This window comes from Chenopodium quinoa, unplaced genomic scaffold (genome assembly GCF_001683475.1).
Source record: "Chenopodium quinoa cultivar QQ74 unplaced genomic scaffold, ASM168347v1, whole genome shotgun sequence".
NCBI classification, from domain to species: domain Eukaryota; kingdom Viridiplantae; phylum Streptophyta; class Magnoliopsida; order Caryophyllales; family Amaranthaceae; genus Chenopodium; species Chenopodium quinoa.
In genome coordinates this window covers 661067-688199 of record NW_018742815.1, presented here as the reverse complement: position 1 = coordinate 688199, position 27133 = coordinate 661067, and the positions used below count along the sequence as shown (strand labels likewise).

General features: G+C 34.4%; 5 protein-coding genes across 5 annotated transcripts; 2 read left to right on the top strand and 3 right to left on the bottom strand.

Moving 5' to 3' along the window:
• Nucleotides 1-382: 382 nt before the first annotated feature.
• Nucleotides 383-7878, top strand: LOC110725593. Its single transcript, XM_021905057.1, has 10 exons — nucleotides 383-859; nucleotides 963-1030; nucleotides 1422-1483; nucleotides 1584-1733; nucleotides 2002-2178; nucleotides 3015-3227; nucleotides 3825-5470; nucleotides 6050-6103; nucleotides 6205-6274; nucleotides 6378-7878. The coding sequence occupies exons 1-10, from the start codon at nucleotides 648-650 to the stop codon at nucleotides 7083-7085; spliced, it is 3360 nt and encodes a 1119-aa protein (XP_021760749.1). The 5' UTR covers nucleotides 383-647; the 3' UTR covers nucleotides 7086-7878.
• Nucleotides 7879-9519: 1641 nt separating this feature from the next.
• Nucleotides 9520-17404, top strand: LOC110725591 (CCR4-NOT transcription complex subunit 10-like). The gene is made up of 6 exons (XM_021905055.1): nucleotides 9520-10369; nucleotides 11771-11857; nucleotides 12354-12518; nucleotides 12633-12719; nucleotides 12841-12912; nucleotides 15054-17404. The coding sequence occupies exons 1-6, from the start codon at nucleotides 10181-10183 to the stop codon at nucleotides 17010-17012; spliced, it is 2559 nt and encodes an 852-aa protein (XP_021760747.1). The 5' UTR covers nucleotides 9520-10180; the 3' UTR covers nucleotides 17013-17404.
• Nucleotides 17405-17513: 109 nt separating this feature from the next.
• LOC110725592 (serpin-Z2A-like) lies at nucleotides 17514-18132 on the bottom strand. Its single transcript, XM_021905056.1, has one exon. The coding sequence runs from the start codon at nucleotides 18129-18131 to the stop codon at nucleotides 17550-17552; it is 582 nt and encodes a 193-aa protein (XP_021760748.1). The 5' UTR covers nucleotide 18132; the 3' UTR covers nucleotides 17514-17549.
• A 10-nt stretch (nucleotides 18133-18142) lies between these two features.
• LOC110725379 (serpin-ZX-like) lies at nucleotides 18143-19316 on the bottom strand. The gene is made up of 3 exons (XM_021904867.1): nucleotides 18936-19316; nucleotides 18284-18476; nucleotides 18143-18192 (listed from the first exon to the last, which is right to left on the bottom strand). The coding sequence occupies exons 1-3, from the start codon at nucleotides 19314-19316 to the stop codon at nucleotides 18143-18145; spliced, it is 624 nt and encodes a 207-aa protein (XP_021760559.1).
• Nucleotides 19317-20543: 1227 nt separating this feature from the next.
• LOC110725590 (pEARLI1-like lipid transfer protein 2) lies at nucleotides 20544-22251 on the bottom strand. Its single transcript, XM_021905054.1, has 2 exons — nucleotides 21409-22251; nucleotides 20544-20853 (listed from the first exon to the last, which is right to left on the bottom strand). The coding sequence occupies exon 1, from the start codon at nucleotides 22174-22176 to the stop codon at nucleotides 21412-21414; it is 765 nt and encodes a 254-aa protein (XP_021760746.1). The 5' UTR covers nucleotides 22177-22251; the 3' UTR covers nucleotides 20544-20853; nucleotides 21409-21411.
• Between the last annotated feature and the right edge of the window lie 4882 nt (nucleotides 22252-27133).

The following is a 27133-nucleotide window of genomic DNA, read 5'->3' as shown; positions in this document are numbered from 1 at the left end:
AAACTTAATCATGGTTTATGGTCTATGAGGATATCAAATTATAGCGCCTCGTTTTCTTTATTTTTTTTCACGGGAAAAAAGCTTAGTCTCTTTAAAATGTATCCGAATAAGCACTTATCATAAGAGGTTGATCGAGATGACTTGAGAATTACTTACGCTTGCTTTGATTTAAACTCGGTCTAATCTCGAATTAAATGAGCATAATTTAAGATGTAAGAACTTGAGAATAATTCGATTTTTTTTGGCATTTGTTGTTATATGACTTTTATTTATAAATTCATCGTACTATTCAAAACCACTAATATGAGCGCTAATGAGCAAACCTTGAAAAATGACTTAAATATATACTTGTAAAGTTGTAAAATGTAGGTACACCCGATTGCATTATGGACATCTAAACGCGTGATATCAATACTTTTGTGTTAAAACTCTCTTTGGACCAAATGCTCCCTACGCTAAGCCCAAAGCCCATATATTTATTCCCACCAAATCCAACAAAAAAACGCCTTTTTTCCCAATATACCATAAATGGCGCGAAAATTAAAAAAACCCTTCCCATTTCCCAATTTAGGGTTTCGATTGAAATTTCACAATTTCACTTGAATTCTGAACCTAATTATACAATCATCTGAAAATCCAACAAAGTAATGTCGAATTTTCCTGAGCAATTGGAACAAATCAAAACCCTAATTTGTTCATCTTCAAAATTAGAAAAATCATTTGCTTATTCAACTCTTCAACATCTTCAAGAGCAGGCGAGCACTGATGATTCCTTAATTCAGCTTCTTGTTGATTTCAATAAAATTATCATTTCTTCGATTATCGACGACATTCAAATTATTGATGCTGATGAAGAAATGTAACTACTCGTATAATTCATTTGTTAAAGTTAGTTTCTTTAGTTTTATAAGTTTAGGATTTTAATTGATTTAACACTTAATTTTATGGTTTGTTTGTTGCAGTTCTACACTGGCTTTGAAGTGTTTGGGGTTCATAATTTATCATCCTTCTTTCGTTGTAGCGATTTCGAGTATGTCTTAAATTCTTTCTTCTTTTTTTTTTTTATTTTTTATTTTGATTTAGTTTTCTTAGTGAGTTTAATTGGGATTTTATTGAATAAGTTAATTACTTGATGATAGCAGTAATTGAATTTTGTATCGTGTTTTTATGAATGTATAATGGTATAATTCGCTTGATGAACTGTGTCAGAACTCAGAGTGATGAACTAATGATTGCCTAGGGGCTTATATTATTGTTGATTAGATGAAGGATTTTCCTAGACTGTAACTGTTGTTAGACTTGCTACAAGGGGAATTAAATGAATTAGAATATGATTGCCTAGTGGCTTTTATCATAGTAACATATGTTCATATTTAAGGATAATTATAACCTTTCTGATTGTGTGGAGTGGTCAAATGCAGAAGAATATGTTGATCAAGTGCTTGAGTCATTGGCTAAGCTGATCTTAACAACGAAAATTAAGGTAACAAATGCTTGGTATATTTTGGTCTGATTGGTGGCACTGTTGTAGACTTGTAGCCGCTGCACTTAACATGTTGAAGTGTGTGATTGGCTGAATGTAGGTGGTTTGCAATCTTGGTGTGTGGTGTATTTCCATTCAGCAGCTAGATGCTTCACATTTAGCTTCTCACTTTGAATCCTTGTTGAGGGCTGTTGTTCATTCCCTTGACAACCCCACTGGCTCGTTATCTACAACATTCGAGGCTATTCAGGTAATTCTAGCTCAGGACTGGTATTTATTTCAAAAATATTATTCCTGTTTGTCTTTATTTGTTGTGTGCGAACTGCAAAGTGAATAATGTCAATGACAGTGGACTCAAACTATGGTGAAAAAGTCTTACTTTCTGTTATGCAATATCTTCACTACAAATCAAAGTTCTAGGTGTGTAGTAAGTTCTCGATTCTTAACCCCTTTGCACAAAGGATTGATGTAAAGCTTCTAAGTTTATCTCTCTTTTTTCCGGGTTCTGTTCCTTACAGGCTGTCATGAAGTTAGCAAATCAGATAAGTGAAAAAATGAGAGAATCGTCATCTATATGGGCACCTTCTATATATCGAAGACTTCTAAGTGGAGAAAAGAAAGAGAGAGATATGTGCATAAGATGTTTGTTGATGATCAAGTTTCTAATTGTTCCTCCACAATTGGCTCTCTCAAAGGTATGGATGAATGGTGGTGATTTTCACTCTAAAAACCGATAATACAAGGGCACTATCATGTTTTCGTATTTTACAATTTTTGTGAGGCAGAAGAAACTGTTCTCTTGTGCTATTCTTCCTTTTTGAATTTACCCGACCATTTTGCTTCTCATTGTGATTATCTAGTCATCAATATTAATGTATTTCTCTTTATGCCAAAACATGTGATGAAATTATTCTTCCATGATCCTGCTTATGGGCCTCTTGATGGAGCAACTGTTATAAAGTAATAGGGAGATGAGTTAGATTTCAGCCATCATATATATTTGAGTGACTACCTCTTCCAAAGTATGTATCCATCTTTAGAACCATCTTGGTATTGCCAAAAACATTTGATGAAATTATTCTTCCATGACCCTGCTTATGGGCCTCTTGATGGAGCAACTTTTATAAAGTACTAGGGAGATGAGTTAGATTTCAGCCATCATATATATTTGAGCTACTACCTCTTCCAAAGTATGTATCCAGCTTTAGAACCATCTTGGTATTGTCAATTACACCTTTTTGTCTGCATTATACAAGCTATTAGCCCCTCTCTTGTATCTATGAGATGGCTGAAGGCTTATTAATAAGTTCTTTTATTAGCCGAAGGTTATGGGCCTTTGCTCTTGCTATATTTTGATTAAGTAGAGTGCTCTTTCCTTATGTCTTCTCTCAGGATAATAGATGGGGTAATTTGGAGAAGAATTACACGACGGTGCATTATCTAGTTTTCATGATTTTTTTCCAAACAGGCCATGGATTAAAAATTAGCTAATGCACAGTGCCCACTTTCATTGTATGGTTCTTTTTGTTAGGCCATTGCTCAAGACATGAAGCTAAGCTTACTTTCTGGGATGGACGATATGCTGAAACATGGAAAGAAAGTTCAGGCTCTCCAAGCATGGGGATGGTATATTCGTATTCTTGGACAATATTCTATGAAGAATAGGCATTTGGTTAATGCATTACTCAAAGTCCCTGAGCAAACCTTTTCCGATCCAGACCCACAAATCCAGATTGCCACACAGGTAAGCTTTTGTACCATTTTTTTGCTCATGAAGTGCTTAATATTTGATGTACTTATCCTGTAAAGATTCTCCCACATAAATACAGCTACCTTGTGTATATGAACTCAGAAAGATGGAAAAAAAATAGGCAAAGTGGCTATGCACATTGATAAAGTTTGGAAAATGAGTTCATGAATTGATGTAATAATCAAAATGTTTCCAAATGAGTTTATGATTGGTAAATTTAAACTGAGGCATGCCTTTGAACTAGATCCTAAGTACTGTCAGTTTAGGAATCATGGTATTCCTTTGCTCTTTCTCGACATTTACACTGTGTTTGGATAAATAAAGGGGAAGGAAAAGAAGGGGAGGAAGGAGAAGAGGAGGGGAGGGAAAGGGAGGGGAAGGAAGAATGGTGAGTTTTCCTCTTAAATCTCTCCCTTGTTGGAGGGATAAATTCTTGCAATTTAATCCCTTCATTTCTCTACCCTCCAATTCCCTTCCTTCCTCATTTGTTATCCAAATAAATGATACCTCATATCTCCATTTCCCTTCCCTTCCTTTCCCTCTATTTCCTTCAATCCAAACACACCGTTAGATAATTTGCTTGCTGTGCAGGTAGCATGGGAAGGTCTAATAGATGCATTTATTTTCCTTCCGTCAAAAGAATGTGGTGGTACTTCACAAGTTAATGGAGGCACTGGCCAAAATAAAGCATTTTCAAAAAGTTTGAAGCTGATTATGACACCATTAGTTGGAATTATGACAAGTAAAGCTGGTCTTTCTGTCCAATCATCTTGCCTGAACACATGGTGCTATCTGTTACATAAGCTTGATACACTAGTAAATGATCCTCATATTCAAGGTATAGTTGTGGAACCTTTGTTTAAGGTAGTCTTTAATATTGGACTTGAAGACGATAATGTTTGGAGGTGGAGACTCTGCATGGATTTGCTTCATGATATTATCCAATCAAAAACTGTAAGTTATGGATCACACACCCAGGTTGATGGTACAATATCACCTGTAACTACTGATAAGTTAAATCTTGTATCGTTATCAGAGGAATCTACATTAAAAAACTACTCTATAAGATGGCTACCTTGGGACTGTAGTCAGGTGGATTTTCTTCTGAGAACAATACAGATGATTTTCTGTCAAGTAGCAAAAGCTACTTTGTGCCCCAAAATTAAGAGGCTGGTTTGTGATGCTGCAACGAGGATGTTCTGTTTCTTTTTGAAAGGTGTTCAAATAGATTTTATGAAATCTTCAACTAATTATGATACTGTTATGCAGTCCATGAATGCTATTTTGGTGTTTGTAAAGACTGTTTGTGACACTGCTTCAAGTGTGGATGATGCAACAAATGACTTTCAACTTGCTTGCCTACGGACTTTGGAAGCAGTAACTCAGGAGCTTGATCCATCTATTCTAGGTTCCTCTCTTTATAAGGTTGCCTTAGTCATGAAGTGTAGATCCACAGATGAAGTTGCATGCAATATGCTGACAGGGATTGGCCCCACAAAGCTTATGGAAATGGTTCCACCAATAATTTATTTAACTGTGTATTACTTTTGTCTGATGGTTCAACTTAGCAATAAGGAAGCCAGCATTGGGTCTAGTGACTCCAGTCTGCAAGAAGGATATAAATATTTTACTCGTGTGCTATCTTCGTATGATTCTCTCCAAGTGATCCATGCCATCACTGTTATCCTGTATGATCATTTTGATCACAATTCCTTAAGGGTTTGGATTACAATTGCCCAATGTTTGAAGGAATATTTAGATGGTGCTAAGGATATGATGCCAATGAGAACCCAGCCTGCTAGTACTGGTTGTATTACCTTGTGCCATTTCTTTGTTTATCCACTCATTGTCTGTACCTCTCGGAAAACAGTAAGCACCCAAAAGCAGTGCAATTCCCGTATAGTTTCTTCATGTTTATCAGAAAACCTTTCACAAGTTAAAGAAGTGTGGATGTCACTTTATTGTCTAGTGAATTCTACTAACCTGCAAGAAAATCAAAACAAGAATAGTTTTGCAGAAGATCTTTGTTCATCTTTGAATGACTTCCTCCAAAGAAGCAACACGGGTGAGGTTGATCCTCCTGATAACAGTCAGGAGCACCATTTTCTCTCTTTTTGTGGGAATATAGCTGAGTGTATTTTAAAGAATTTGCATATTAAAAAGGTCACTCCTGAAGCAATTAAGGGTGATTATACAGAATCCAGTGGCATAAACAACTGCTTGGAATTTATAGCCAGGTCAGTGTTATTATGATTTTCTACCCTTGAAATTTTTTGTATCTGCTGTCTCTTTTAGCAGTCATAAGTTGTTGCTTACTTGCCTTAAAGTAATGACACTGGCCTGGCTCCTGTTTCTTCCCTGTTATTTTTATTTGGCCGGTCTTTAATGTATAATGTAGAAAACCATTTCAAGATAATAGCTATGTGTAAAATGTATAGTGCTGCAGGTGCATGTAGTCACAATGCATGACAAATGTGAAATCCAAACAAGGCATTTGATGATCCTGCCAGTTTTTAATAGAGGGATGATTTCTAGTTTTTGTGCTAAATTCAGCTAGATATAATTGCCTTAAATTTTTTTAATTTTGAAAATTGCCAAAATTTACATACTGCACTGCTACTTTGGACTGACTTCATCTTCTTAGGCCCAGCTCATGCAGGTTAGAATAAATTTCCTTAAGAAATATGCTGACATCTTTGTTCTTGATTCTTATAACTTGTGAATCTTCATCACTCGTATCTTTACTCTTTTAGTCTTTTACATGTCGGTTCACTGTAGAGGCCTGATTGTTGTTTATTTTTCCCTTGATAATGCAGGCTTATAAATCTCATGAGCACAATTAATGAAGCACCAGAACATGTTATTTCAAGGTTACATATTTAGATCATACAAGACAATTACATTTGTAGTTATATGCATGCCTATTTTCTACAGATGGAGTATATTAATCTGTTAATGTTGTATATTGCAGGATACTCCCCCCATTTACATACTTAGTCAGTTGCCTTCAGTGGAAAGAAGATATTATTTCCTTGTTTAAGGTCTTAGTCCTGCACTTACTGAATTGTTTATCCTTACGCTGTGTTATCAGGAAATTTCCACGAAATAATATGTAATTTTTTACCCACAATGTTTTGTTATCAGGTTCTATGTGATCCCCTGCTTCCTTGGTTGTCAGAATCTGTGATAAACTGCGAAAGCATCAAATGTCAACTGCAAATTTTGTGGGAAGAAATTATTAGAAGTTTGCTACGTAGCTGGCCAACAATAGTATTTGATTCCTCCTTCCTTGAGTTACAAGCACCTCTACTTGAAAAAACACTTGACCACCCCAATCCTTCTATTTCCAACCCCACGATCACCTTTTGGAACTCTGCTTATGGAGATCTGGTTCATTTAGATATTCCTCCTTGCTTGCTCAATGTTTTAGACAAGCTGTTGCGAGTTGGAAGGCTAAAAATCAGAAACAGGAAAGCACCAGCAGTGGAGAAAAACAGTTCGAGTTTGGAAGTTGTCACTTCTCTTCCAAAACACAATGTAACAGCTACATTAAATATGTGCTCAAAACGAGTAAAACTTATGGAAAATGTAGTGGATGGTTCCCCTTGTAAGAGCAAGCTGCCTCCTCCAAGCACGAAACGAAAGAGGTCAGAGCTCACAGAACATCAAAAGGAAGTGAGAAGAGCACAACAAGGGAGACTGAGAGATTGTAGTGGACATGGTCCTGGAGTTCGAACTTATACAGGTGCTGATTTTTCACAAGGAAATCATGAGGATTCACAAGATAGTCAGGACTTTGAGAACGTTCGTGATTCTGAGTTAATCTTGAATTTGCTCAGAAAATCTGGTTGATTGCTTTAAACTTGGAGACTGATTTTGTGATAGTATGACAGCTTCTTATGGTCTTCTTGCTAGTGGAATAGTTTTGTTGATAATTTAATGTTCATAATTCTTTTGTGAATTAGTGTTAGAAAATATAAATCAACTTCGAAGTTCGAATTGTAACCAGCATTGTAGTAAATGACAAAGTAAATTTATAATATATTTAAGAAAATAGGGAGTCATGTGTACTAAATGTATAATTACATATTACGGAGTATACATTATCAATGTATTTGGCATTGTCCGAGTCAAAATACTAATCTACTCCGTATAGTTCTATACTCCCTCTGTTTATTTTTAGTGCCCCACTTTTCTAAAACGGCTGTTTTTATAAGTGTCTTATTACTAAAAGTGGAAACCTTACTCACATTATACGGAGTATATTATTTAAAGTGCCCAATTACTAAAAGTGGAAACCTTACTCACATTATTTACTTTCTCCTTCTTTTTTCTAACTCCACTAACTTTAATAATATTTTCTCCCTCACATTATTTTTAGTAATCCCAATTCATATTTCTCTCTCTTACTTTTCCAAATTTTTTAATCCTAACCTTCTCCTTCTATATATTATTCTATTCTTTTGCCTAAACAACTATGTACCAAGGGTATGGAGAACTGAAAAAAAAAAAAAAAAAAAAAAACAGAGGGAGTAGTATATTAGCATCAAAAGAAATGTGATTGAAATCAAAGTAACAAGTATCTCTACTAAGAAAATGAAAAACTCTCGGTACACACACATCATAAATTAAAGAAATGTAATAATTAAAACTTCACACATAAAATGATAAAGTATGTCAAAACTTTTTTTTTTAATTAATTAAACTTACTTTTTTCTTATTTGATTTAAAATAAGGTGAACTAAACACAACAAGAGTTTATCTTGGTTACATATATCAAATCTGGTGGATAATGAGGGGTATGTAGGTAATTCATTGAAAAAACTATGGTGCACCCGAAAAAAATATGACACATACGTATAGAGCAAGCGAGCAAAAAAGAACATTACATATATTTAAAAAAAAACGCGAGCTTTTCTAAAGGTAAGATTTGAAAATACTTTGCGAAGCCTTAATATTGAGTTTGGAAGTTGAACACTTATGGCGCATCAAAGGGATCACTTGGACCAGCAGGTGCGGGATGCTATTATCCGGAATCATGTGGGGAAATTCATCTCATCTTTCTCTGCTAATTATGGCTACTGTAACGCGTATAGAGTTGAGGTGATGGCATTGGTGAGAGGCTTGGAACTTGCTCGTAACCTTCACATAAGCAAACTTCAAATCCAACTCGATAATCAAGTCCAAGCAATTAGCGTAGATGTTCATGAAAGCGGTGAGTGTGCTCACTTGATCAACTACTGCAACGAGTTGTTAAATAAAGATGATTGAGAAGTCATGGTGATTCATGTGTTTCGCGAAGGGAACCGTGCAGCTGCCTGGCTTGCCAATTGTGGGGGTGGCTCAGGGCCTGTTCACATTTACTGAATTGAGCTGAACTAAACTGAACTGATTAGAGCTGAACTGAACTGATTGGAACTGAATTGAACTGAGCTGAAACGAATATTTTATGAGAGAGAGACATTAGGAGCTGAACTGAACTTAAATGAACTAAACTGATTAGAGCTTAACTGAACTGAAAATAAGTAAATCTGAACAGATCATCAATCGAATAGTCTTCTTATTATAGGTAGTGTAATAAGAACACTCAAGATATGGCTTTTCCCGCCTAGCCTCCTTGATAGACTAGTTTGATTGTTTTTTTTTTCTTTTCTTTTGGTGTATGCTTCGTTTGCATAAAAATAAACGTGAGCATAATATGTTTTTTCAGTTTGACCATTAATCATGTTATTCGGGGTGGGGGTGGGGGGGTTGGGTTTGACTGGGGTTGTGAGTTTGCAAGGGGGTGTGGATGGTGACTGTCATTTTGGGGTTTGGTTTGCAAGGGGGTTGGGTGGTGGTCGCCATTTGTGGGGTGCGGGGAAGAGGTGGGTTGTTCAAGTGGGAGGGTTTTTGATGTAAGGGGTGGTGGTAAAGTTGGTGTGATGGTTTGTGGCTCGTGGGGGCGAGGAAGAGGTGGGTTTTATAGGGGTGGGGAGGTGGTAGAAGAGAGACTAAAAAAATTTCTTTTTTATAGGGTTGTAAGTCAAAAAATTAGCTAAAGAAAATGAGTTTTAAAGGTAGGATTATTTTTGAATCAACTAGAGGCGAGATTGTTTTTAAAAGACATAACAAGTAATCCATTAAGGGAATGTTTGGTTCACATAATTAAGGTATAAGGTATGAGTTTAGAATGGTTTAAACTCATACCTTATGTTTGTTTTATGATTTTATGATTTTCAAACAAACCCATACCTCAAACCCCCAAGGTATGGGGTTTAGAAACCTTGGGGGGGGGGAAAGTGGATTTGGCTCATTCCCATACATTCAAGCTTAAATAAAAAAAAACATTGCATTTTATAATTATACCGAACATACGGTATTTAGAATCAAGTTTCAAACCCATACCACTATGGTTTCATTCCTGATTCCAACCCCATACCACTTTGCAAATCAAACGCCCCCTAATAACATTAAACCAAACGCCCCCTAATAACATTAACAAAATTAATGTCTGCTTTTACCAAAACTGTAAAATAAAAAAAAAAAAAAAAAAAAAAAAGTCGAAAGAGGAGAAAAACTCAAGCCTTCTCAAAGAAACCCTCCCCAAAAACCAAAAATTACACAATCCCTCTCTTTCTCTCTCCTCCCAAAAACCCCCATTTCTCTCTCTATCTCTTCATCCTCTCATTTCTTTAGGAGGGAGAATCAAAATTGTTCGTCACTTTCAAATCGGCGAATTTCTCAATTGATTTAGGGTTTTCATTTTCACCGATTCTCTCTCTACTTGTTGGTTATGGAACCTTGATTTTCTGCGATAAAGCATGCAATTCTGAGATTTTAGCTTCTTCTTGAAGGTTTTAGTGGAAAATTTAGGGTTTGATTTTTCGATTCTGTTCAACTGCATTTTTTTTTGGTTTTGCTGGATTTTTAGTGTGATTTTTGGTTGAAATTGTTTCGATCTTCGGATGGATTCGCGAGATTCAACTTCGTCTTCTTCGATTAATGTGGCTAGAGAAGGTTCCGATGACGACGGTGTTCTTTCGGCCACTGCTTTGCTCGCTAAAGAAGCTTTTGCCTTGTTTCAATCTGATAAGTTTTCGGAATGTGTTGATGTGCTCAATCAATTGTTGCAGAAAAAGGAAGGTGATCCAAAGGTATATTTTGATTATTATTTGTTGTTTATAATCAGTTCGTAATTCTTTTGTGTTTTAGTACGTAATTCATTTGTGTTTTAGTTCATAATTCATCTTTTAGATAGTTTTTAAAATGAATTAATCTATAGTGTATCCGGAATCGATTTTTTAGCTTGTGAAGCTAACTAGTTTAGTTGTCATTGACTCGAAACATCTGGATAAGTTACTTTCATCTAGCTCATAATTCATATTGGTGATAGTTCTTATACTGAATTACAGATTTAGTCGCTTGAATGGATCTATACTTACTTTTAACTTGTGAAATTCACTGATTTCTCGTCATTTGATTTCAATTTGCTCTATTTGGATAGATTGGAGAGATAAGGTAGTTTATCTATTTATTTTTACTTAGTATGTGAGAACGGGTTATGTAACGAAGTTGCTTTGGAAGTGTGGATGTGTGTACTTTGGTTCACTACTTATGCTTATGGTAGCAAGATGATGTAGTTACTTCCACATCATTTATTTGTGATAGGGCATAGTAACTTGCTTTGGTGAGGACATGTATTAATGTTAACGGGATTAGTTCTGTGTGCATATTTGTTTTGAAGTCTGGTGAATTGTTTTCATGCTTGCTGAGAATTCTGATTGTCTGAGTAAGGCTCTCTCAGTTGAGTTCTAGAGCTTGAGAGATTGGAGCTTTTAGCGAGTAATTGCTGGTGAAACGGATTGGAGGATCAGAATTCAAATTACTATTAATTTTGTGGTAGATTATGTTCCGAGTGGATATGCACGGATAGCGTTTCTTATCTTGTGTTTTAAGTTATAGTGAGGGACAATTGATTCCATTTTTTTAAAGGTGAATTTCATCAACTAATGATGATTGGGTTGTTTTTATGGTGGATATGCAAGATGATTGCTTCGTACTGAGATCTTGAGGAATAATTATTTCTTGAAATTTCCAATTTAAGATGCAAGGCAATTAGTCAATTGTGTACCTTTTGCTTGTGAAAGTGTTTGTGATTGTGGCACAAGTGGATTTAAAGTGTTAATCATGGAGTTTGAATAGTAGTGTTAAGAGCCTAATTTTCATCTTGAGAAATTGCTGTTGCTCTTTTCATTATCTCTATTTTTTTTTCTCTTTGAATATTTCAGAAGAAACTGCTTATGTGATATTTCATGTCAAGTTCATATCAACAGTTAAACAATAAATTGTATACTGTGCGTATTTTATTGAACTGTACAAGTATTAGATTCTTCATGTTTGGAATCTGATTATACAATTACTTGAAGAGTTTCTTTTCACTGTGTTGATGCTAAACTATGAGTGTATGATATCTGGCTTGATTAATTTGTAGATCATAGACGATGTCTGTTTTTTCTTTCCATGGTTGGTTGTTCATGTGCAAGTTATGTTTACAGATTTTGCATAATATTGCGGTGGCAAAATTTTTGCGTGATGGATGTTCAGATCCAAAGAAGTTGGTTGAAGTCCTTGTCAATGTTAAGGTATGGAATATGATCTTAGTATTTTGTTTCATGTTGCATGGGAGTGATGCGACTGTTCTCATAATATAGCTGCTCATTTTCTCTTGTTTGATAATATGTAATATGAAGTCGAATTAAGTGTAGTAGGAAGAAATAGAAGGAGAACAATCTATTTGGCCTTTTAGCAATATGCTGGTTGAATTTTTTTTTTCCAATTCTCTAGAATGTGTTGAATTTTTTTGTGGCACTTTTTGTTTGACAATAACTGTTGGCAAAGTAAAGTATGGAAATGTTGAAGTAAAAGCATGCCATGATCTAGGTATAATACAGCAGTTCACAATAGTTAGGCAATTGGTCTAGTTAAAATTAAATTTGTTGCTGATTTGTTACAAATTGAAATATTAGTCTCATAATGGATTTATTGTACTCTAATGGAATTTTGTACTTCTTCCATTTTACAATCTACACTTTATTTGAAACGATAAGCTGGGATTTAAGAAAACTCTATATTTTCCAGAGGAAAAGTGAAGATCTTGCACGTGCATCCCGAGAGCAAACAGATGCTGCTTCCCAAGCTGCTAATAAAGCCATTTCTGGAGCCAAAGGAACTAATAATTTGGCGAACAGCCCCAGTACAGTTTTCACAGATGAATTTGATTCATCTGTGGCAGCGCTAAACATTGTATGTGTTAAGTAGTATCTCACATTCACAATGTTGGATTTTATTTATGCTTTGCCTTCTTTTAATAATTTGTGTAGGGATTTAGTTTTTTTGTTTGTTTAATTGCGATTGCAGGCAACTGTCCTATTCCACCTTCACGAGTATTCAAAGGCATTGTCAGTTTTGGAGCCACTGTTTCAGAATATTGAACCCATAGATGAGGTAAGTTTATGTCTTTTTATATACTATGAGATAAGTCTGTCTTTTTTTTTTTTTCTTTTTACAGATGCAAATATGTATCTTTCTGATTCCTTTTCTGTGCTTTTGAATTGTTAAAGCACAGACCACAGCTCTTCATGTTTGCCTCTTGCTGCTGGATGTTGCTTTTGTGACTCAAGAGGCATCTAAATTTGCGGTAAGTTTTAACTGTGAATGAGTTAAATCACTGTTGATTTTAATTGATACCATCGTTATATAGCATACTCATCAAATTACTAGTTCCGTTTCATATTTCTTTTTACATGTAGTTTTCTTGTTTATTGTTGCCTAACATCCACCTTTTGTCATCACATCTCGGTTTCTTGTTGGGGAGTATCTTTCTGTTCCCAACTGGATCAATTGGTTGGTTGTAGATTTTAATGAGATATGTTGACTTGTTGAGCAATAAGGAGTAAGATTCATGATGACATCTCTAGAGGGTTTTGTAAACCATTTGGATTTTGATAGGTCTTTAAAAGGGTTTGTGTTTATTTTGGTTGATTTTCTATTGTTAGATACAGCAGTCAATGTTTAGTTTGTTTGTGCTGCTGTATGAGCACATATATGACATATTGGAATCAAATTTGAAACTATTTGTTTGGCTCAATTAGTTTCTGCGGTTAATTAACCTTCAGAGGAAGCACTTTTGTTTGTGTGCTGCTGTTTGACAAAACACATATTTTCTTTTAACCTGTGGTAGAAAATGCAAGCTTTTCCTTATTGTATTTGCAGAGAATTACTTTGGAGGAAGAAGTAATGCTGCCACAAAACCCACAGTAGTAATATGTAGTGTCACCCATGAAACAGGAATACATGCGGCGGTTGGTTGGTTGAAGAATTTAGAACTTGAAAGTGCAGTTGTGTTGCATCTTGGTGTTAAATTAGGTGCAATTTTTTATGGGCACTTCTTACCTTTGACCAATCTTTATTTTTTATTTATTATTAAGCCATAAATTGTGGAAGATTGCATGTCCCTCAATATAAGGGAACTCTCCACTGCTTTCTGGCTCATCTTTCCCTTATCCAATCCAAGGCTATGGTTGATGAAGACTGTTCTGTTTTAAGAAAACAAAGAGGATTGACCTTATGACCCTGTCATCCTAGCACTAGAGATAGCTCTAATATTTTTCTATGGGAAAAGGTTGGCTATTAGGTGTAGGGGAGGATATAGTCTGAAATGTGGACTGTTTAGGTTTCTGGGTTGCAATTTGTGCTCTTCATGAACCTAGCTTTAGTTTTTTTTTTTTTTTTTTTTTTTTTTTTTTTTTTTTTTTTGTGTGTGTGTGTGTGTGTGTGTGTGTTTTGAGGGGAGGGCTGAGCATGTTTGTTGAAAAATGTGTACTGTTCATGTTTCTGGTAACAGATTGGCTGTTAGGATTGATGTGATTTTATGTTAGATTGTGCATAAGAAAATTGTAGTCAAGTAGTGGTAGATGACCCATAGCATTGATCGTAGGCGAACTTCGTTCAATGATATTGGTTTGTCAGCCTCTGGCCCCCTCTGTATCTTTTGCTCTATGATTTTCCTTTCCATCAAGATATATGCTTCCTGTAAATAAAAAACTAGCAGGTGTGGGGTAGTGTTTTTTATGTGTTCTTCAAAGAACCTTAAAAATGCTGGTAGCTAGATATTATAGGGCGATGGCATGGAAAAAGGCTTTGTTGGGACTTAGACTTGGGTTAAAGATGGTTTTCTCTTTCTGTCAGGATATATGCTTTCTGTAGTGAGAAAATTGGTGAGCATGGTGTTTTGTCTTTTCTGTGCTTTTCAAGGACACTAAAAGTGCTTGTTGCTAAATAGTAAATATTATAGAGCTAAGGCATGGGTTAAGGTTTTTGTTGGGATTTGAAGTTGTGTCAAGGATGGATTTGTGTATAGGCTAGTGAGTATGCTGCATTGACTTGCAGCGGGTATAATTTTCAAGGGATATCTAGCACCATTTGTACCATGCATTAATCCCAAAGCATCTAATGTGGCAAACTCGCTCAATAACTTTTGGATATTAAATTTGCAACCTTGAAACTCAGTAGAAAACCACATCAGTCTCTTCCCACCTTGGAAGGGTGAAGCATAGAATTTTTCCTATGCTGGGTATAACAGTTTTAAGTTAATAATTACATTAAGTCTTTGAAGAGCTGGATGCTGTATGGTTTTACCTTAAATCCTAGCCACTGCAGCTGCAATTGTATTAAATATAATAATTCTGTGCAACATTGGAAATCTTGATTTTACATTTGAGTCTGGTTTCTTTTTTATTTCTAGAATTTATTTAAAAGCATACTTTTTTTCTCCTTCAGGATGTAATAAGCTATCTTGAAAAGGCCTTTGGTGTAAGCTATATGCTCAATCAAGCTGATGGTGGAAGTACAGGGCAGCAACCAGCTTCAAATATTGTAGTGAAGTCCTCATCAATTCCCAATAATTCGTCAGCCTCTGATGACTTTAATCCTGAAGGGACTGCTGCTGGAAATACCTCAGAAGGTTCCTTATCGAGAACACTATCAGATGAAACGATTGAGTATGAGACCTTGCTATCAACACTCGATATAAGCGGGCAGAATATTTCCAGGGCATCTCATCTGTCAACTTCAAATGATCTGTTAAGGACACCAGCTGATCGGTCTACACCCACCATTAATTTGAGGTTACAGTTGCCCCTATACAAGATACAGCTTTTGCTCCTCACCAGAAATCTGAAGGCAGCTAAGCGTGAAGTAAAGCTGGCAATGAACATTGCACGTGACATAGATTCTTCTAGGGCTCTACTACTGAAGTCGCAGCTTGAATATGCTCGTGGGAACAACCCTAAAGCTTTCAAACTCTTGAGAGCATCAAATAGTCAATCAGATGTTGGAAGTTCAATTATAATCAACAATAACATTGGGTGCATCTATTATCAACAGGGGAATCAACACACATCAAGCATATTTTTCCACAAAGCCCTGAGCAATTGTTCATCATTGTGGAAGGAAAAGCCTCGGAAGCTAGCCACATTTTCTCAAGACAAATCTTTTCTCATAGCATATAATTGTGGTGTGCAATACTTGTCCTGTGGTAAACCTGTTCTCGCTGCTCGATTTTTTCTGAAAGCCTGTTTGGTTTTCTACAACAGGCCTCTCCTGTGGCTGCGACTTGCAGAATGCTGCCTAATGGCGCTGGATAAGGGACTCTTAAAGCGTACTGAGACCCCTAGACATGAATCACAGGTTAAGGTCCAAGTTATTGGGCAAGGGAAATGGAGACATCTTGCCTTTGAGAATGGTTCTTTGAGAAGTGGTTTCACTAATCCCGATGACAGGGAGGATTTGAGTCTTGAAAAAAATAGCAAGCCAACGCTATCTCTGTCATTTGCCCGACAGTGTCTTTTAAACTCCCTTCACTTGCTAGGCAATTCTGAGTTGAAGCATATCAAGTCTGGGTCATTGACAAAATCTTCTGCAGAGGAAAGTGAATCTACTGATGTAGTAACAGCAAAGAACTTGGCTCACAAGAACTTGGGAAGCAATGATACGAAGTCTAAAGACACAGCAGGTTCAGGTCAAATGAGTACAAATGGAGATGCAAAAGAACAGAGAGGTGGAGCTCATTCTAATACAGCCGCAGCAAACACCCTATCTGAGTACGAGGAGATTTGTAAAAGAGAAAATCATAAGCTCAAGCAAGCAATTCTTATTGATTTGGCATTTGTTGAGCTTGAATTAGGAAATCCACTTAATGCGCTCTCTACAGCTCTAACTCTCCTGAATATACCTGAATGTTCCCGAATGAATGCCTTTTTGGGGCATGTTTATGCAGCTGAGGCCCTTTGCTTGCTGAACAGACCGAAAGAAGCTGCTGAACATCTCTCTACTTATTTAGCTAGTGGAAATGTGGAATTGCCTTACAGTGAAGATGATTGTAGACAGTGGCAGGCAAAGAAAACTCTGGACGCTGAAGATTCAAATACTGGACAAACTGCTGCTAGGGGTTCTGTGTATGAGGAGCAACAAGATAACGTGTTTCTCTCACCAGAGGAAGCCCGGGGAGCACTCTATGTGAACTTAGCATCCATGCATGTCTTGCAGGGAGAACTTGAGCAGGCTAGTCGGTATGCAGCTCAAGCGTTGGCGACTCTGCCTGCTAGCCAAGAAGCTGCACTCATGGCAGTTTATTTGGATCTGAAGCTTGCTAAATCTCGAGAAGCTCTCATCAAGTTGAAACGTTGTTGTTGGGTTCAGTTCTTGCCCTTCTCTTCAAGATCAAAAGCCGCTTCTTGATCTTTATTGTCGGTTTTCTTCATTTTCTCTCATTTGCACTTAGTCATGTAGTCCATATCGCGGTGCCAGATATGAAAGGTAGGTAACCCAATCTTTACAAAGTATTTGTAACATAAATATAGTTCGATTCAGAGAATAAATACTTTCATTTTTCCATTTTTCTCTCCTTCAATTTTCCTCCTAGATTTACATGTAGCCGATGTAGGGTCCGAGAGGATGGTGTGGCTTGGCCAACGTTTTCTCTTAGGTCAGTGTAATGCCTGCCATAGTGTCATTTAGTCATTTAGATGTGAGTTGTAGTTATTGAATTGTTGATGTTTTAGTGGCTAGTCATTTTTATGTTAATTGAGAAATAGAAAAAGAGCAACATGGAGCAGCTCTTTTCATACAAATTAAGCCAGATATCCTTCTTTCAAGTTTTCTTTTCTTTGAATTCAAATGTGTTTTCTGAACTTTTATTATTGTTGGCTTGTTCAATACATATAAAATACGACGTAAGAAGCAAAGGTCATTTATCTAGTATTCACTGTCAGATATTTAATCAAATAGACTAAAACCCTCAGAATCATCGGATTCTTCATTGTCAGATATGTCTTCATTTTCTTTATCCACAGGATCAATTTTGGATATAACTCGATTATCTTTTTCCAGAGGATTGAAAATGGCACCAAGGAAAAATATATTGTCACTGACATCTTCTTTGATCATAAACATAAAGGGATGATCAGCGATGAACCATATACTCGGCTTTGGAGGCGGCGGCGAATCAAAACTAAAACCCATATCTTCATCCGAGTCATAAGTGCAAGTTATTACTTCTGTACCTTTCTCATTGCATTCAACTTGAGTATGTTGGGTGATTCTAGAAACTTTTAGGTCATTATCTTCAATCAAACCATCGAGCTCACCATTGAAGTCGAAAGGCAATGTTAACCCCAGTTCTTGCATATTCTCCGAAGGTATAAAATTGTACGAGAGCTTAAATCTTGGAATAGATAAACACGTTATCAACTCGTTCTTCATTTTCAAATGCTGGCTTGTTAGAAGATGGGGGCTTTCTTTAAACTTTTCGATCAGTTTTAGTAGCCCTGTTCTTTCTTTTGGAAGGATAATGACCATAGAGAATTGCCTCAAGCTTGAAAGATTTTGATCATAGTTATGTGAGATTTTATAGGGAATTCTAACAACGCCGTATTCATCAAATGAACCATAGTCATAGAAATTTTCGAAATCCTTCATGAAGGGCGCATCAACGTACCGTTTTCTTTCACCTATAGGGTAAAATGTCTCCATTTTTGAGTTTGATTCCAAAAATTCATTTTCCCACTTCCCATTAAAGTAGAGTCCATTTGCATGACTTAGGGTTAAGTTTGGAGAATTAAAGGCTCCATTAAGATAAAGTTTATTAATGAGGCCTTTTGTCTCTTGTTCAACCCATGCATTCACTTCCGCAACTGCTTCATCCTAAAACAAAATTATCAATATTATTTTTTTTAAACAATTATCAATTTTAAAGAGACCTCTTTATTGAAAAACAAAAAATGGAAAAAAATTAAAATAAGAGATGCATAAAAGAAAATAATCGATATTAAAGAGACCTCTATTTTGAAAAAAAAAATTCGAAAAATAATAAGAGATGCAAATTTTTTATTTCTATTCCGTTTTAATGTTAAAAACTTAAAATTCTTTTACCTTTACACTATTTACATACGCTATTTAGATGCGACATGTATAATTTTAAAAAGTTATCTTCTTTAATTAGAGATAGAGATATTATTGATAGTCCAAGTTACACACGTTGAATTAATATGATAATAAACATAAAATACTTTCTAATATTTAGAAGATTTGGATTAATTTAACCTAAATTGTAACATCAACTATCAGATTAATTAAAATATAACAGAAGTAGAGATTTTTTACCTTTCGCTTAAAATCAACATACTTGACTTTAGCCTGGTATGCATCCTCAAGAAACCTCTGGTGATTTTTATTAAGGGTTATTGATTCCTTCACCAAAACAGCATTGAAGTTGCATATAACCAGATCATCATCGTTGTCGTCGGAACCGGAGGATTTGGCTAATTGCATAAGATTAGAAGCTTGAGTGACCAAATCATCAACACTTTGAAGTTTGATATAATGGAGAAGTTGGTGCAAGGTTGCTCCTTTAGCACCATTAGCAATCATGTTTAATATTACACACATACCAAAAGCTGAAAAAACAACGTTTTCTAAAGGTTTATCGGATGATTGTACATCCTTCACTAATTTGTGCATGCCAACATCTACGCAAAAATCCATGGTTTATTCGTTTTCTAGTAATTTTGTTGAGAAATTAATGATGTATGTTATATTTATACAAGGAAAATTTAAGTGTTATAGAGATAATAGGAATCTACATACAAGGATAATTTTAGGGTTTTAGAGAAATTAGGAATTTACATAGATACAATATTAGTATTGTTTATTAATTTTTTGGACACTTGGGCCTTGGGAGTTGGTGGGTGGGAGCATGACCTATTAAAGCCCGTTAAAATCGTTATTTTTGCAGCAGTAAATATTAATGAAAGTTATAATAATAAAAAAAAAATAATATGAAAATTTATATCAACAACTATCTAACAATATATTTTATTATAAAATACGGAGTATATTATTATGTTAACAAAAACCAAAGTCAAAGCAAATGTATGAATAGTGAAAAAAAAAGTCTAACGTGCCAGTTATTCTGAAACGAAAGAAGTATACTCTTAATAAAGTAATGTATGACAAGTCCTTTAATCTTCATGTAAAATACAACCTAACTTTAACGGTGGAACTTACATTACTCTTGTTCCCTAATGTGAAGCTAAGGAAGAACATTTCCCAAGCAATCAATGTTCTTTACAATTTCGATGATTATGGACCATCTCATAACTTAATTAAGTTAGTTAACATTCACGTAATTTGGATCAATGTTTGGGTCAATGAAACGATAGGGAGATTATTTGGGTGGTTGCAAAGAGTTTGATCTTACATGTTAAGATTCATCATCAAGACATCAACCAAGAGCATAAATTCTAGCGATTACCTCATCCTTTGTAACTTTGGAAGTAAGGAGATCAAATTCTAACCCTACATTTTTGTGGTGTTTAGGGCTTGTGTCTCTTATGATGATAAACTCCATCAAAATTCGCCATTTTTTGGATCCAGAAGATTTTTTTTTGACCCATAACAAAAAAATAAGGAAAGGTTAGAGTGAAAATGACCCGAATCAACTTTATATCAAACCCAAATTCACCAATTAAGTTCACTAATTGACTTGATTGATATGTCGTCAATGCCTAAGTGAATTTGGGGTAAACGATAACACAACCAATTGATTACGGATCTTAATGTTTAAAGAAATTATTAAATGCTCGTCATAGAAAATTTCTTTGTTTTTTATATTTCGCATTGGATATTTATGGTACAAAGACTATAAGATATTGAATTTAAACGACTATATATGTGGATATCAAACTTCTCATCAAGAGTTAACTTATAGAATAGAGACAAATTAAAGGGATGTGCCATTGCATTACTTGGTTACAATAACAACATAATGTGATACAACACATAATATTACATATGAATGTAGCAATTTTAACTCATAACATATGAGTCATTACAAATAAAATATGTGTTCAATAATAAACCCAAATAACATCCTACCAAATTTCAATGAGCAAGAATTAACAAATCCAAAATATTACATGAGGAGGTAGAACAAGTTAATGGAAGAGATAAAAATAATGGATGCTCGACATCCTTTCATGTCAAAATCATCCATTCGTTCAATCGTAATTCATCTACCAACCTGCAATATATAATACAAAAACAAAATTAAAATTCATAATCTTATAAATTTTTTATATATTTATTTTTAATTTTAACTACAAGGTAATTTCTTAAATGTCCATACATAAATACTTAGACTTCAAATTCAATCTTATCATTTATAATGTTATCCATAGAAATACATATAAGAAGATATAAAGATAAAAATCTTTAAATAATTAAATAAAAGATAATTCTTACATCGTTACATGTATCCATATTAAATTAGTACATCAACTATTTATAATGTATAATAATCTATATTAATGATAATTTTGGTGCATTAGGCTAAAATCCTAATTTGGATTCCAATCTTAAATATTCTCTCACAATTGTACTAAGATGTATATATGAGTAACACATAAAATTATACTATATATAATAATGTTGTGATGATAAGACATATTATATTATTATAGCGTGATTTGATTAACATTTACTCTATTATTTTTTTATTTGTCTGATTTGAAATCTTTAAATTGCAGCGAAAGAATATTTAAGTGCGAGTAATAGGGGGAATGGTCAAGTGACGTACCATTTAAACAGAGCAAGTGAAGCCAGGAGGTGGGTTCTTGCCACAACTGAGGAGGACTTGAAGAGCAATGGGAACATAAAGTTTAAGGTTAAGAAGGTTGACTTTGAGTGTTGTACACAAGCAAACTGCTGCTTCTGCCTCAGCAAGTCCTTGCAAAATTGGGCAACATTTGTTCACTGCTGGGTCACCAAGCCCAATGTGGACTAGCCCACCTAGAAGATCCACACAAGCACCCAACTTCAATATATCAATTGGGCATGTGGGCTGTCCTTTTGATGGGCTGCTCCCTGGTGGGCACGGCGCGTCACTTGGGCCTGATGGTGGGCTCAACACTGGTGGAACGGGCAACTTGGGGACGGTCACTGGGGGAACGGGCAAGTTGGGAACGGTCACTGGTGGAACGGGCAATTTTGGGATGCCAGTAGGTGGCAGTGGCAACTTGGGGACGGTCACTGGTGGAACGGGCAACTTGGGAACGGTCACTGGTGGAACGGGCAATTTTGGGACGGTTACTGGGGGAACGGGCAACTTAGGGACGGTCACTGGGGGAACGGGCAACTTAGGGACGGTCACTGGGGGAACAGGCAACTTAGGGACAGTTACTGGTGGAACAGGCAATTTAGGGATGGTGGCCGGTGGTTTGGAGGGTTTCTTTCCGGGCTTGGGAGACGGCTGATCACCACAATAGCCACAACCCATAATGGGAGCGACCGAGGAAATGAAAAGCATGCATATGAAGAGAAGAGCTGAGGACTTAGAGGAGTCCATGATAGAAGGTACTAGTGAAGAGAAAGAAGAGCACAGTAGGAAGTGTAATGGTAGAGAGTAGTGAAGAAAAGAGTGTAGATTATATAGAGGGCAAAATCTATGCATACATAACAAGAGAACAAAAAAAAGAACACTGAAGCAGCATTTCACGTGAACAAAGCATTGGGACTAGGCCAAACAAGAGGCTGCCAAAAATACTCCCCCACTATTAGTTGGCATAAAACAACCTTACTATTGCATTTTGCCCACAGTTGCTTTCACCCCTTTTTTTTTCCTAACATTTTTTTACCTGTACTTAGAAAAATAAATAACCATATATAGTTCAACATTTTCTTGGTTTAGTAATATCATAAATCATTATAGCTTTCTTGCAATATTAATCTCAATACAAAATATGTGTTAGAGTATATGTATGAGCTAACTCCATAATTGTAAGTTTTGAGCAATATGATAGTAAAGGGGCGTACCACTTCAGTATAGTTTTCCCAGTGTCTCCATAGTAAGAACAAGCTTGAAATAGATGACTCAATATAGATCCATAATATCCACTTTAATTTGGGCAAATACAAGATCTGTCAAGATAAACGAATTTTTGTTAATCTGGTGGCATTTTTGTAAATTTATGAAAAAAAGTGGTCATTTATTTAGTATTTTTGGTGAGTTGTCCAATTACTATTTGTAATTTGCATTTACTGTTTAGTAAAGAAATTACACATGTACCAATTTACCCCTCCACTAGTACTTGAAAAGACGATTATACTCAGATTAATAAATTTTGTTTATCTGGGGAATTAACTGAACACATCTACATTAATTTATACATTATTAATGCCTAAACTATTTTGAATGTAACAACATTGACTTTTAATAAATTAATCAACATATACATATTTTATAAAGTGGATTATGTTATAAACCACAGTCAACTAATTAAAAATGTGTAAACTATGATTTAAAGAAGTTAAATAAATAATAAAATAATGGTGAATGATGAAAACATACATTATGGAGAGTGAGGGGTCTACAAGTTTTTAACTTTTGCATGAAGCATTATGTTGTTAGTTGTTACATACAATAGCTTACTTTTAATCAGTCAGACTATAAAAAGCTTAAAATTGTGGAAAGATAGTACTTCCTACTTCAAATATGGATAACTTGGTAAAGATATCTGGACAAAAGGATACTAGTGTTTCTTCTGGAGCTGAAATGACTGCCCATAGTATCAACAAAACTTGATCAATTGCCAACAAAACTTACTAGTATGTCTGGTTTCTGGTTTTCACTTGCTTATACTCGTATACAACATGATTCGCCTTAGCTTCTTTACATACTGTGAAGGTCCGTTAAGATCTATATATAAACGACACGTGATTGTATAAAGTACGTAACATTAACATCTATTTTTAAATGTACTCGTACAACTTTTTCACTATTTTTTTTCTTTTTTTTTTTACAACAATCAACTGAATATATTTATGTAATCAGAGTTTACAAAATATGAAGCAAGAACTAATTAAGACTTACCACTACTAACTTCAAAATTAAAACAACCTGAAAAATAAAACATGACATTTAACACTTGAGCCTTTCACTACTAATGAATACATGTAACATCTATTTAAAACTACTATATACTTATATATATACTTCGTATATTTTTTAAATGTATGTTAGGGTCTTAGGGAGCTTTAGATATACATAGATAACTTAATTGATCATCATCAATTCATCATAAGTTTTTAACGAAAGACTCGAGTAAATGGGCCAACTCTAATCAACAAGTTGCGTTATAATTCTTGCTTCTCTATAGTTTTAATTTGATCAACTCCTATAAATTTTTCTTTGGTTTGATCTAGTAAATGGGAGATATTATTCCAACCAATTGGTGTGAATAATCCAAAATAAAACTCTGTCTTTACTCATTAAGTAACATGCAATTGGTCAATTGGATGTGGAGTTTTGGAATAATATCAATATATATTTACTCTCCACTAGCTAGTAAACAGGCCGACATACTAAACATATTACGGCGTAAAAATAATTTTATTTTCTTAAATCAACATTTAATCACCAATGTCAAAATTTGGTGTTAAGTTTGAATATTGACCATTAATAATGTGTCTAAAAATTGTTCATGAATTATGGATCTGTTCATATTTACTGAATTGAGCTGAACTGAACTGAACTGAACTGAACTGAACTGATTGGAGCTGAACTGAACTGAACTGAACTGATTGGAACTACACTGAACTGAACTGAACTGATTGGAACTGAACTGAACTGAACTGAACTGAACTGAACTAAGCTGAAATGAATATTTTATGAGAGAGGGAAATTAAGAGCTGAACTGAACTGAACTGATTGGAGCTGAACTGAACTGAACTGATTGGAACTGAACTGAACTGAACTGAACTAAGCTGAAATGAATATTTTATGAGAGAGGGAAATTAAGAGCTGAACTGAACTGATTGGAACTGAACTGAACTGATTGGAGCTGAACTGAACTGAACTGAACTGAAAATAAGTAAATATGAACAGACCCTATGTATTCGAATTTAGTAAATTAATTGGTGTTATATTTCAAAGTTTGAATATTGACCATTAATAATGTGTCTAAAAATTGTTCATGAATTATGTATTCGAATTTAGTAAATTAATGGCATTTTTTATAAACGACATTAAGGGAATAATGTCTATCCCTTAATGTCTATCAAGAATCAGTTGCGTACTTTGTCAAATTACTCCCTTCATAGCTAAAAGAGTCAAATTAGATACTATATATTTGATCTATTTCATATTATTTGCAACGATTTGACATAAAATGTGATTAAAAAATGTCTAATCGTTGTAAATAATATGAAACAGGGTACTATACGTCACAATTATCCTTCTACATACACACATACCTAGTTACGGAGTAATATATTCATCCATTTGTAAGAAATTGATCGAGTTATAAGACTATGACTAATTTTTTAATATATAAATTTATTTACCAACTGCCACACCATATATATACTCGAACTCCTAATAAATTAATATCTTCACCCAAAAAACTTGGGAAAAAAAAAATTCTGACTAAATTACAGATTTTGCGACAATTATTTAGGGACGGCCTTCAATGAATTGTTTCTTCATATGAATGCATTGTATAAATATATGCTTGTAATTGATTGATATTGAAAATACATATATGAGAGTGTGACCGATACCATATACAAGTACAAGATTACAAGGTATGTATGATTATTCCATATGAATGCATAATGTTAAATATCTTTCTTAAGGCGGAAATTGCAAGCTAATAATCATGATTCTTTATGTCTATTTCATATATAATTCCAATTTTAGGGACCAATTTGGATTTTAGAGAAGAAATCTAATTTAACATTTCCATTGGATAGCCTATCTATATATGTAATGATGAATATCATAACCCAAAAAAACAATAAAAAGAAATAATGATTTAATAGTGTGTCCGTATCTTGTAGTCACATAGTAACACTTATAACTGTTATAAGATTCTTTATTATTAAATCTTTTTTCAAAATTAAATGTTGATATGCCTAGTAAAAAGTAAAACAATTAAATATCCGCTTCAATTATAAATTTAAATTTAAAAAACCACCTAAAAATCTCATCAAGAATATTTTAAGTTGTCTGAATTGAACTGGACTGATTGGAGTTGAACTGAACTGAACTGATTGGAGTTGAACTGAACTGAACTGAACTGAATTGAGCTGAAATGAATATTTTATGAGAGAGGAAAATTAAGAGCTGAACTGAACTGAACTGATTGGAGCTGAACTGAACTGAACTGAATTGAAATTAAGTAAATGTGAACAGGCCTGTTCCGATTGACTGAACTCAGCTGAACTGAACTGAACTTATTAATTAGTGATTTTAAATTACGGATTAGTGATCTTTGATTATTTATTGATTATTTATTACTATACATATGTGTATATACAAATGTACATATTAAAATATTTACGAAAAATATACTATATAATTATAAAATTTATGGAAAATATATTAAAAATATACTATAGAACCATTTGAACAATGAATTGTATCAATATTATTATTATTATTATTATTATTATTATTATTATTATTATTAATTATTGATGATTACTATTATTATTATTATTATTTATTGATTATTATTAGTAGTATTATTATTTGTTATTATTATTATTATTATTTATTGATTATTATTATTATTTATTACTTATTGATTATTATTATTATTATTATTGTTAATATTATTATTATTATTGTTGTTGTTGTTGTTGTTGTTGTTGTCGACGTTGTAATAAGAGCTTAAAAGAATGAAATTTGGCTTTATATCATTAGCAATATCATTAGACATAAATTAAGAGCTGAATTGAACTGAACTGAACTGAACTAAATTTCAACGGAAGAGAACAGGCCCTAAAAAGATGTTAGCAAAAACCTCCATCCATCCTTTAATTTGCATGCATGACAATACGTACCCTTCATAGCGTGCCATGCATGGACCAAAAGTACTAGACTTTTAATCAAGCTAATATAGCATGTGAAAAATGGCTGTAAAATTAAATGCATTATTAACATGCATGCATATATAAATATATTATTGGACCTCAAAGATAAATTGTACGAACTATGCATGTAATATCCAAAGTAATGCAGCCCCATCCTTAAGTTATTTGGGTTGTTAATGTAGACTTGTATTACCACTGAGCACGACAATTGTACCTCTAAAGTGGTAAAGCAATAAATTGAAAATAAAATTAACACAATTGTACCTCTAAAGTGGTAAAGCGATAAATTTATATATATACACACACGACCGTTGTTTTTAAATGACAATTATACATGTATATTGTTTTCAAACCCTCTAACCAAGGCGTTGTCCTTCGATCCCAACTCCCAGCTAATTGAGCAATTTGACCCGATGTTTTTTTTTAAA

Bases quoted from the DNA above. Each gene is read 5' to 3' on its own strand.
- LOC110725593 (XM_021905057.1), top strand. From the start codon at position 648: ATGTCGAATTTTCCTGAGCAATTGGAACAAATCAAAACCCTAATTTGT. The intron at 1,031-1,421 runs GTATGTCTTAAA...GGTCAAATGCAG, and splicing joins TTTCGTTGTAGCGATTTCGA to AAGAATATGTTGATCAAGTG. The intron at 6,104-6,204 runs GTTACATATTTA...TGTATATTGCAG, and splicing joins CCAGAACATGTTATTTCAAG to GATACTCCCCCCATTTACAT.
- LOC110725379 (XM_021904867.1), bottom strand. From the start codon at position 19,316: ATGGATTTTTGCGTAGATGTTGGCATGCACAAATTAGTGAAGGATGTA. The intron at 18,477-18,935 runs GTAAAAAATCTC...ATTTTGTTTTAG, and splicing joins ATGTTGATTTTAAGCGAAAG to GATGAAGCAGTTGCGGAAGT. The intron at 18,193-18,283 runs GTGAAAGAAAAC...CGGCGTTGTTAG, and splicing joins GGAGACATTTTACCCTATAG to AATTCCCTATAAAATCTCAC.
- LOC110725592 (XM_021905056.1), bottom strand. From the start codon at position 18,131: ATGGTCATTATCCTTCCAAAAGAAAGAACAGGGCTACTAAAACTGATC.
- LOC110725590 (XM_021905054.1), bottom strand. From the start codon at position 22,176: ATGGACTCCTCTAAGTCCTCAGCTCTTCTCTTCATATGCATGCTTTTC.
- LOC110725591 (XM_021905055.1), top strand. From the start codon at position 10,181: ATGGATTCGCGAGATTCAACTTCGTCTTCTTCGATTAATGTGGCTAGA. The intron at 10,370-11,770 runs GTATATTTTGAT...TTATGTTTACAG, and splicing joins AAAAGGAAGGTGATCCAAAG to ATTTTGCATAATATTGCGGT. The intron at 12,519-12,632 runs GTATGTGTTAAG...TTGCGATTGCAG, and splicing joins CTGTGGCAGCGCTAAACATT to GCAACTGTCCTATTCCACCT.